General features: G+C 48.0%; 1 protein-coding gene across 2 annotated transcripts; it reads left to right on the plus strand.

The window, feature by feature from the left end:
- The first annotated feature begins 7,010 nt into the window (after positions 1–7,010).
- On the plus strand, positions 7,011–11,088 carry LOC125522757 (putative glucan endo-1,3-beta-glucosidase GVI). 2 transcript variants are annotated; one of them, XM_048687793.2, is made up of 3 exons: positions 7,011–7,366; positions 7,480–7,536; positions 9,900–11,088. In XM_048687793.2, exons 1-3 carry the CDS (start codon positions 7,243–7,245, stop codon positions 10,886–10,888), a joined length of 1,170 nt encoding a protein of 389 aa, XP_048543750.1. In that variant the 5' UTR covers positions 7,011–7,242; the 3' UTR covers positions 10,889–11,088. The 2 variants fall into 2 exon arrangements, with proteins under 2 accessions (XP_048543750.1, XP_048543758.1); XM_048687801.2 differs by lacking the exon at positions 7,480–7,536 and having other exon boundaries at positions 7,036–7,366.
- The last annotated feature ends 521 nt before the right edge of the window (positions 11,089–11,609 follow it).

Here is an 11,609-nt window from a genome sequence, read left to right on the forward strand (position 1 = left end):
GGGACCAGCCCCAGGTGGGCTGGTGCGCCCCCCCCCCCCCCACAAGGGCCCAAGGCGCCTAGGGTTTGGGGAGGGGGCGCCTCCACCTAGCTTGGGGGGTAAGTTTCCCCCTCTCCCCCCCTTGGCCGCCACCCTAGATGGGTTTGGTGCTGCCGCACCCCTTGGGGTGGAAACCCTAAAGGGGGCGCACCCCCTCCCTCTCCCCTATATATACTTGAGGACTTTGGGGCTGCCAACACATGAGTTTTGACCTCTCCATGGCGCAGCCCTGCCTCTCTCCCTCCTCCTCTCCCGTGGTGCTTGGCGAAGCCCTGCAGTATTGCCACGCTCCTCCACCACCACCACGCCGTCGTGCTGCTGTTGGATGGAGTCTTCCCCAACCTCTCCTTCTCCCCTTGCTGGATCAAGGCGTAGGAGACATCACCGGGCTGCACGTGTGTTGAACGCGGAGGTGTCGTCCGTTCGGCACTAGGATCTCCGGTGATTTGAATCACGAGGAGTACGACTCCATCAACCCCGTTCACTTGAATGCTTCCGCTTAGCGATCTACAAGGGTATGTAGATGCACTCTCCTTCCCCTTGTTGCTAGATTACTCCATAGATTGATCTTGGTGATGCGTAGAAAATTTTGAATTTCTGCTACGTTCCCCAACATGCCTTTCTTTCGACATTGATGGTTGGTCGGAAGAAATCGACGATGGCCCAGGTACACATTCTTCCTGCATTTTTCCAGGTATATACTTTCAGTGTCATCTAAACAGTGCGTGCATGCGTGGTATCATTTGTTTGTCTGTCCTGAAAGGTTATTGAGAGCGGGGCAATCGTTGATGGTCACGAACAGCAACGCCTTTAGGTTAAATTCCTCCTGTCTGTGCTCATCCCACGTATGTACATTGTTTCCATTCCACAGTTGTAAAAGTTCTTCAACTAATGGCCTTAGGTACACATCAATGTCGTTGCCGGGTTGCTTAGGGCCTTGGATGAGAACTGGCATCATAATGAACTTCCGCTTCATGCACATCCAAGGAGGAAGGTTATACATACATAGTCACGGGCCAGGTGCTGTGATTGCTGCTCTGCTCCCCGAAAGGATTAATGCCATCCGTGCTTAAAGAAAACCATACGTTCCTTGGGTCCCTTGCAAACTCATCCCAGTACTTTCTCTCGATTTTTCTCCACCGCGACCCGTCAGCGGGTGCTCTCAATTTCCCGTCTTTCTTACGGTCCTCACTGTGCCATCACATCAACTTGGCATGCTCTTCGTTTCTGAACAGACGTTTCAACCGTGGTATTATAGGAGCATACCACATCACCTTCGCAGGAACCCTCTTCCTGGGGGGCTCGCCGTCAACATCACCAGGGTCATCTCGTCTGATCTTATACCGCAATGCACCGCATACCGGGCATGCGTTCAGATCCTTGTATGCACCGCGGTAGAGGATGCAGTCATTAGGGCATGCATGTATCTTCTCCACCTCCAATCCTAGAGGGCATGCGACCTTCTTTGCTGCGTATGTACTATCGGACAATTCATTATCCTTTGCAAGCTTCTTCTTCAATATTTTCAGTAGCTTCTCAAATCCTTTGTCAGCCACAGCATTCTCTGCCTTCCACTGCAGCAATTCCAGTACGGTACCGAGCTTTGTGTTGCCATCTTCGCAATTGGGGTACAACCCTTTTTTGTGATCCTCTAACATGTGATCGAACTTCAGCTTCTCCTTTTGACTTTCGCATTGCGTCCTTGCATCGACAATGACCCGGCGGAGATCATCATCATCGGGCACATCGTCTGGTTCCTCTTGATCTTCAGCAGCTTCACCCGTTGCGTCATCATTGGGCACATCATCTGGTTCCTCTTGATCTTCACCAGCTCCCCCGTTGCAGCATCACCGTATTCAGGGGGCACATAGTTGTCATCGTACTCTTCTTCTTCCCGTCTTCCATCATAACCCTTATTTCTCTGTGCCTCGTCCAAACATTATAGTGTGGCATGAAACCCTTGTAAAGAAGGTGGGAGTGAAGGATTTTCCGGTTAGAGTAAGACCTCGTATTCCCACATTCAGTGCATGGACAACACATAAAACCATTTTGCTTGTTTGCCTCAGCCGCATCGAGAAACTCATGCACGCCCTTAATGTACTCGGAGGTGTGTCTGTCACCGTACATCCATTGCCGGTTCATCTGCGTGCATTATATATAATTAAGTGTCCAAATGAACAGAAGTTCATCATCACATTAAAACCAAAGTACATACATAGTTCTCATCTAACAACATATAGCTCTCCAGAGCATCTAATTAATTAAACCATACATTGAAACTATGTAAAACATTTCAATGCGAAAACAAATGCGATCATAATCGCAACCAAGGTTACAATTGATCCAACGACATAATGATACCAAGCCTCGGTATGAATGGCATATTTTCTAATCTTTCTAATCTTCAAGCGCATTGCATCCATCTTGATCTTGTGATCATCGACGACATCCGCAACATGCAACTCCAACATCATCTTCTCCTCCTCAATTTTTTTTATTTTTTCCTTCAACAAATTGTTTTCTTCTTCAACTAAATTTAACCTCTCGACAATAGGGTCGGTTGGAATTTCCGATTCACATACATCCTACATAAATAAAATCTATGTCACGTTGATCGGCATAATTTTCATAAACAATACATGAACCAATAGTTATAAAGATAATATATATACCACATCCAAACCATAGACAAGACGAGGGCCGACGGGGGCGGATACCAAAACCATCGCACTATATAAGATGCAATAATAAAAGTAAGAAAATAATACAAGTATCTATGTAAACATACAAGTAAGAATATTTTTTTCCTTTTAGAAAGAAGATAAGAACAAGAGGCTCACCACGGTGGTGCCGGCGATGAGCTCGGCGCGGGTGATCGACGGCGGTGAAGACGGAGACGGGGCGTGACGGACCGCTAAACCTAGACAAATATTGAGGAAAATGGAACTTGGAGGTCGAGCTTGGAGAGGAGAAAGCTTAAGTAGTGTGGCTCGGGCATTCCATTGAACACCTTGTGTGCATAGGAGGTGAGCTAGAGCACCACCAAGCCCTCTCCCCCTCGGCCAGAAAACAACAGAGCAGTGTGCTCTGCTCTTACGCGAGGGGGTATATATAGGCACCTCATTGGTCCCGGTTGGTGGCATGAACCGGGACTAAAGGGGAGCCTTTGGTCCCGGTTCAAGACACCAACCGGGACCAATAGTGGTGGGCCAGGAGCGAGGCCCATTGGTTCCGGTTCGTCCCACCAAACGGGACCAAAAGGTCCAGACGAACCGGGACCAATGGCCCACGTGGCCCGGCCGCCCCCCTGGGCTCATGAATCGGGTCCAATGCCCCCATTGGTCCCGGTTCTGGACTGAATCGGGACTAATGGGCTGACCCGGCCTGGACCGTTGCCCCCTTTTCTACTAGTGAGGAGGCGCCACCATAGTCGTATTGTTGTCGTCGCCGTCCATGAACTTAAGCAACTTACCCACAATGACGGTGGAGGCAAACCAACTAAAGGGCACGATGGCACTGGAGAACAACACCCCCCCCTCCCTCGTGTCTAAATGGATGACCAGGGTGGCGGCGGGATAGAGGGACATGCAATGGCGTAGGACCCAGTTGGGCAAGGGTTGGCGGCCGCCCTACCTTGATTTGTTCGGTGCAGGCAGGGTGCAAGGTTGTGCATCGGCACGACAGTGTTGCCGGTTGCGAGTGACCAAAGCCCGCCCTACCTCAACTTTTGTCTGTCCTCCGCCATTGTGATGGGGTGGCAAAGCAACACGTTAGTGATGCCACGTGGCTGGCAGAAGACAACCGGATGGCCGGTTTACACTTGACAAAAGAGGCATTGTTGCTGGATGTGGAGAAGAACAACATGGTGGAGGTGATTTAGGCATAGGGAGAGTGTGTTGGTGGCTTTTCTTCTTCCTTTTCATGGAGGGCGGCGGTCGAAACCGGGCACAGTGGTCAATAATTTGAGTGGAGGCAAGTAATGTGATGTGTGGCACTTATATTAATTGTATAAATTCACAAAAACTGAATATATTTTGGTTTGAATACGAACATACTCTATTCAACTGAAATTGAATTCCGGGGAGGCCCCTCCCCCCAGACCAGACTCCAGTTGTGCTTGGGTCAGGTCCTGCCGACAGTGGAGTACACGAAAGTGGTCGTGGCAGACCGTAGTAAATTGGCTCTCCCCAGAAATTGCAGCCTGGGATGGGATGGATACAGCCCTTCACGCACGTAAGGAGTAATTCCAGACGTTTTTAATCAAGACAAGATGTGTTTTGCCTCGATTTTTTCTCCTCTTGTTTAAAAGTTAACCCCGGGAGGTGGGATTGCGTGCATGCATGCACGTACTTGTTCGAATGGAGTTTCTCCTACTTGTTCGAATTGAGTACAAGAGTCGGAGAACGGCAGCCGACAAACCGATGCAGGAACAGAAGGAAGCCTTCCGGACTATGTTAATTTACCGTGAAGCAGAAGCTATCAACTGTGCGGCAGGTCGCTGGATCTCGTTGCACCTAGGACCTAGCTAATCCAGACCAAGGGCAGTGCGTGGCCAGGTCGGTAGCGGTCGCATGGAATTATAGGCCGTCTTAGCTAGCGTGCATTGACCTCCCGTACGTGTGTGTGTGCCCATCATATTCATATATTTTTAGGGGACGCATCATATTCATATGTAAATATATAATCGTTCTCAGTATGCCGTCATGCATTATTGTGTGTGCGAAATGACTGTTGTATTGTACCAAAGGACAGCAATAGTATCATTCTGAAAGAAAAAAAAAGGCCGGCAATACGAAGAGCATCTTTGCAATGAGATGGAAGAAAAATGTTACGCGACACCGATGGTTCTTTGTTGGGTACCCACTGTCCCAGCATACATGTGTCTGTCGGGCTGTCGACCGATCGCGACAATTTTGCTTATCCCACAAACTAAACTGTGTACAGAGTATTATCCGAGTTGAATGTACGACACAGACTCGTATTTTCTTTTTAGCCCGTGAATGATCCAGGAGGTACGTTCAAGGGAATCACGTGACGTACTTCTGGCCTGCGAAGGTCGCTTTGCATGCATGGTACCCGCCAAAAAAATAGAAGAAGAAGATGTGGTGCACATTTGCAAAGCGGGTCTCGTCACATGGTGGTGCTTATTAGCTTCTCCAGGACAGACGAATCGGCCGCCATCAATGTGTACGTCCGAGTGCTACACGCCGGATGACCGATCAATAGTCGACGATGGGAATGGGATACCGAATCAAGTTCGCTGCGCCATTTAACAAGCAGGAGCAACACGGTATCGATCTGCAGCATAAATGATTTTATTTCCGTTTTTATCGGCCACGTCTTTTTTTTTGTAGTGGAAACAAGCAGAAGCAACCCCCTAATAAAATAAACAAGCAGAAGCAACACCTAAAAAAACTAGCTCAGTGCGCGTGCGTTGCCACGGACTAAAAGCATTTTCATGAAAAGATAAATAAAATCATAATCTGAATTTTGCTTAGATTGTATTTAAGTCCTAGCTCTCTTACTATCAACATGCACCCTAGTGACTCACCAATTACAATCCCAACCCTTTCATTTGTACAGAACAAAAATATATAGACAAATTCTTCATTCTATGTTGTCACAAACACATGGGGTGGCTCCCTTCCCATTTTATTACCATTACACACTCCCACTTCCTTTCTATTGACATTTGGACTATGTCTTGCTGCCACTGCCATGCATGGGTTCACAATTTTGTCTTGACCAAGGTTCCTACCAGTAGGGCCGACGGATGGAAATAAAGGTTTGAAACAATGGAGCAATTGTGTCCTCACATTCAGCAGGCACACATGAAGAGCAAAGACGCTGTCTTCCTCCAGCTCTGCATATTACTGTTATCCACTAAGACCGAAAAAGATGAGGATCAACATATTCATGTATGTTTCCATTTGCAGAGCATTTCAAAGAGGTGTTCCATCCCTCGCTTTAGGTTAATATATCACCGGTTCATTCTCCTCAATCACAAACCTTCAGCTAAATCCTTCTTGGTATGACAAGGACATTATATTAAACATGCTCGTATCCTAAAGCAGCTGGTCTTTTTTTCAGTTGTCGTCGAACGTGGGTTGTTCCCTGCGTTTTTTTTTGTGCGGGATCGTAAGATGGGAGGTCGAACGAGGCGGGGGGATCGAACGAGGTGGTCGAACCATCACGACGTTCGATCCCCCTTTAATATATAGTAGAGATAAGCAGAAGCAAGCGATATCTGCCGTGCAAATTCCATATTTACACGCAGTTGTAATTAAGCAGAAGCAAAGCGATATCTGCAGCATAAATGAATTATTTCTATTTCTTATCCGCAGTTATAACCACAAGCATGCAGAAGCGACCGGTATCTGCAGCTTAAATGAATTATTTCCATATTTCACCGCAGTTATAATTAAGCGGAAGCAAAGCCATATCTGCAGCATAAATGATTTTATTTCCATATTTAACCGCAGTTATATTATATTTAAGCAGAAGCAAGCGATATCTCTAACATGAATGATTTATTCCACTTTTCATCCGCAGTTATAATCAAGCAGCAAATCTTTTGGCTAACATCACACCTCGGTCGCGATATATCCACCGTATCGTACGCACGTAAGGGAGGCTGATACGTGTATAAATGGTTCATTTCCATATTTAGACGAACACACACACACAAAAAAGCACAGCCCAAAATTCTACCGAACCATCACCGCCGAGCGAAGACGGATCCTTGCCACGCGGCACGCCCCGGCGTCGGCCGATCGTCCATCGCGACGGATTTGGTGGTCTGAACGTAACCGCCGCAGCCCGGCGATGGAGGCGACGCAGTCGGCCGCACGCATGCACGTACAGGCGCACGCGCATCGATCTGCATGCAGTCGTGCGGTTTGGTGGCTTGCCGTTGATATGGCAGGCGCACGCCTCCCACCTCTCACGTAATCTATCCTTCGGCAGTTTGCGCCACTCGCGCGCATTGCCTTCCCTCCGTCCTGAACCTTTTCCTATATAAAGGGACCAGCCCCCCACGGACATCAGGAGATTACAACAGCAGCTACGATCGGCTGCTGCGCACCGATCGATCTCAGAGTCCACGAGGCATTAGCTAGAGCTAGAGGAGGGCAGAGCTCAGGGATAGAGTTCAGATAGAGAGATAGAGAGAGGGAGGGAGATCTCCTGGACGATCCGTCGAACATGTATCATGGCGGCCCGGGCATGTCTCCTGCTGCCGCCGGCGGTCGTGGCGGCACGGCCAGGAAGGTCGCGCCATGGATCCTCGCCTGCGGCTTCCTGCTCTGCTCGTCCGTCCTTTTCCTGGGTGAGTTAATTCAGCCGACGAACCATCGTCCGCCTGTACTGTAATTTCTTCTTCTTCTATTCGATTCCTTGAGCTCGATCGTTGATGAACATACTCGCCTCTTCCTCATACAGTCATACGCAAGTACGTAAGGTCGTCTCCTAGATCGCATCCCGGCGAATCCAGTCAGAGTCAGTCATCAGCTCGCCTGTATTTTCTTTGGTTTTCATTTTTCAGTCTGCAGACGCATCTTCAGTTTTTGTGAAGAAATTACCAGGACTCGTGTTTCCTTCTTCCTTTCCTGTTTCGGCACCATGCATGAATGCCCCAATCTGTTCTTCAACATGCCTGAATTTTCCTTTCCCTACACCCAAGCCGGTGGTTATCTGTCGATATTCAGCGACTCGCTAGCTTGTAGTTGTAGACGCATGTTCAGTTTTCTGGAAGAAATTACTAGACTCGTGCCTCCTTCTTCCTTTCCTGTTTTGGCATGAACGTCCCAATCTGATTTCCACCTGCCTGAAATTTACTTTCTATACACCCAAACATCTGAATTTGTTGGCGGTTTGAGCCTGCAATCTGTTATGTCCTTGGTTGCACCCTGGCTAGGATAAAGGATTTCTGTTTATTGGAGGGAGGGGGAGAGGATCCTTGAGGATAAAGATGGCGCCAACGGCCAAAATGCTTGCGTCCATTAACTATGGCTTGCGGTGTAGGTAGTCAGTAGAGCCGTAGAGGCGGTGGTTGTCAGGCTTAATTATTCCTTGTGTTCTTGGTGGGGTTTCTGTAAAGAATATAATCCCGGGTAGGGTAACAACAACGCATGCATGATTGGCTGATTGCTTTCATTATTATGTTGATATATTGTATTCTACTCCATTACGGCTGGTATTTCTTTATGCAATTCCATAGCGTGTTAAACAAAAGCAATCCGTTTTAGTTAGCTAATCACGTCGATTATATTAAGGGGCGCCCCTGCCTGTCTGAACAGAAACTGCAAATTGCAGACATAGTTTAGACTATTGGATATGAATGATGCACCGAAATAGGCGTGCTTAGACCAACTCTGTTCTCACCATGAATCATGCATGCTTGCGTTGCAAACATGTCGGCCAATAGATTAGTGATCACAAGTTTGGGCTGGCCTACCTAAAAGACATTATGAGTCTTTGATTGTCATTTATTTTGTATTAGTAGCGGTTGCATCTCAACCCAATAGAGTATTCTGCCAATCATATTTCTGCGTGACGTCCAAAGGTAACCCTCTTTTGCAGCGATGCTTAAATCAAATACTCCCTCCGTTCGGAATTACTCGTCCAAGAAATGAATATATCTAGATGTATTTTAGTTGTAAATACATTCATTTTTGTGACAAGTAATTCCGAACGAAGGGAGTACTTGTTAGTCTCACTCTCACCAGACAACCTAAGCCCTAGGTCAAATGTTTGTTGTACTAAATATATAGCAAAGTTTCTGTCTATACGCAAAAGCACAAATAGGCAAGAAAGATTGTAGTCTTTGCTGAGAACTTGATCCCCATGCATCATCATGTATCTTATCCTTGAGCTTTCATGAACCTACTACTCAAACTTGTCTATATTTGCACATATCAATTAGCTTAAGCCCAAAGTCAAAACTAAGTTTGTTGTCCTAGATAGCATCATTTCCATATTAAAACACAGGAGGAAAGAAGGTTTATGAATAATCCAAGCTGGCCACTCGATTCCCATTGAATGCATCACTGTATATCGCATACTTGAGCTTTCATGGACCAGCTCTAGTTAGGCAGCTAAGAGATGCTATGGATCCAGATAAGACCATTAAGCCATTGATTTAAACACAATAGACCCCTATACGCTACAAATTGGACTACAATTAATCGCAAGAGTGAACATTACTGAATTAGAAAAACTCTGTTGAAAGCGAAATGTTTGGACCATGACGCGTGCATCAACTTGCCCTTTTCTTTTTTCCCAACCATGTCTCCGACTTCAACCCTGACATCGACTGATACTGTTGACAACGAGTTGAAAAAGTGTTTATATCCATCGCATGCTCACCTAAAGTTGAATGTATGCATGGTAGGGTTGGCCCATTTCAAGTCCTAGGTAGGAAAAGATGTTACAGTAAGGTTGGCTGTGTACAGACTAAACTTAGAACTTTTGTGGACACGATCAATTCTTCTCTCGTGGCAGTAGAACCGTTCCTTTTGCTAAACTAGGGTGTCAGTTCGTGTAAGCCTAGTCGTCGACCTACTCCTTTGTTCTTCGTTTGATAATGCTTCAGAAATATGATTTGAACTTGTTGAATGCAATGCTACACAACCTACCTATTCTGGAAACATATATATCAAATTGGTTAGGTAAAACATGAATTCGAAGACGGTTAATTAAAGGTTGCATCATTCCTCTAGAAACTTATTTCTATTCTTACATTGGTTAATTCCCTTGATGGTACGCGCGCGTGAACCATATATGATGCATGATGGTTAAATTACTTCTGATCTAGTATGGAAGAGCAACGAAATTTAACATTTTCTCATGTGAAAATGCAGGAGCTGAAGGCGCCATTGGTGTGAACTACGGCATGATCGCCAACAACCTGCCGACGCCGGACAAGGTGATCGCCATGTACAAGGCCAACAAAATCAGCTACGTCCGCCTCTTCCACCCGGACACGACCGTCCTCACCGCGCTCCGGGGCACGGGCATCGGCGTCGTCCTCGGCACGCTCAACGAGGACCTCGCCCACCTCGCCTCCGACGAGTCCTTCGCGGCCTCGTGGGTGGCCTCCTACGTCAAGCCCTTCGCCGGCGCCGTGACGTTCCGGTACATCACGGCCGGCAACGAGGTCATCCCGGGCGACCTTGGCACGCACGTCCTCCCCGCCATTAGGAACATCGAGACCGCGCTCAAGGCGGCGGGCGTCACCGGCGTCCCGGTCACGACGGCCGTGGCCACGTCAGTGCTGGGCGTCTCGTACCCGCCGTCGCAGGCCGCGTTCTCTGAGGCGTCGGCGCCGGTGATGGCGCCGCTGGTGGCGTACCTGTCGGCGAAGAAGGCGCCGCTGCTGGTGAACGTGTACCCGTACTTCGCGTACGCGGCGGAGCCGGAGACGGTGCAGCTCGGGTACGCGCTGCTGGCCGGGTCGAGCGCGACGTCCAAGATCAAGGTGGCGGCGGTGGCGGACGGCGGGCTGGTATACACCAACATGTTCGACGCGATCCTGGACGCGGCGCACGCGGCGGTGGAGAAGGCCGGCGCGCAGGGGCTGGAGCTGGTGGTGTCGGAGACCGGGTGGCCGTCGGGCGGCGGCGGGACGGGCGCCACCGTGGAGAACGCGGCGGCGTACAACAACAACGTGATCCGGCACGCGGCGTCCGGCGCCGGCACGCCGCGGCGGCCGGGCAAGGCCGTGGAGACGTACCTGTTCGCCATGTTCAACGAGAACCAGAAGCCCGAGGGCACGGAGCAGCACTTCGGGCTCTTCCAGCCGGACATGAGCGCCGTCTACCCCGTCGACTTCGCCGCCGGCGCCTACTGAGGACTGAACGACGACTGGGACCGTACAGCGCCGAGATTTAGTTTTACTGCTACCGCACAGATTAATTCGTTTACAGTTTACTCGCTCGTTTATTAATCACAGGTTTATCGCTTTAATTTACAGCAGCTCTGTACATGTGTAGTGCATGATGGTACACGGCATATATATACTACGGGCAAGAGCTCATTGCTCTTTGGTTATGACGAGTGCGTTGAATCTGATCTCTATTGCTACTGATGCTGTTGAATTTGCGCTCCCGTGTGCTTGAAAAGTAAAATTCATATTACTCTCTCTATCTCAAATTACTCGTCGTGGTTTTAGTTCAAATTACTAAAACCAATTACTAAAACCACGACAAGTAATTTGAAACGGAGGGAGTACCTCGGAAGAATTTGAGACAGATATCCTAGGTACTTGCACCATTTTTTATAAGGGAGGCAAATATACTGTATACTTCAACATTTTCCATATGAATCTAAGAAAAATCATTTGAGCCATTGTATTACTGCTACTTATCATTTTTGTTCTGCGCTATATTTTTTTGCGGGTGCTTGTTATGCGCTATTAACTGCATAATTGCTGTCTGCTAGTGCTGATCGATCCATCACCCGTATGAGTAGCTAAGAATCAAATTCTGAAGCAGGAGATGTTTTTTTTTTGTAGCTGTTCATGAAGGTTAGGAGTCTGTTTCTGCTCTTTTGTAGTTGATCTATATGCTCTA

Source organism: Triticum urartu, chromosome 1A, assembly GCF_056163025.1.
Source record: "Triticum urartu cultivar PI428250 chromosome 1A, HENAU_Tu73, whole genome shotgun sequence".
Lineage (NCBI taxonomy): Eukaryota > Viridiplantae > Streptophyta > Magnoliopsida > Poales > Poaceae > Triticum > Triticum urartu.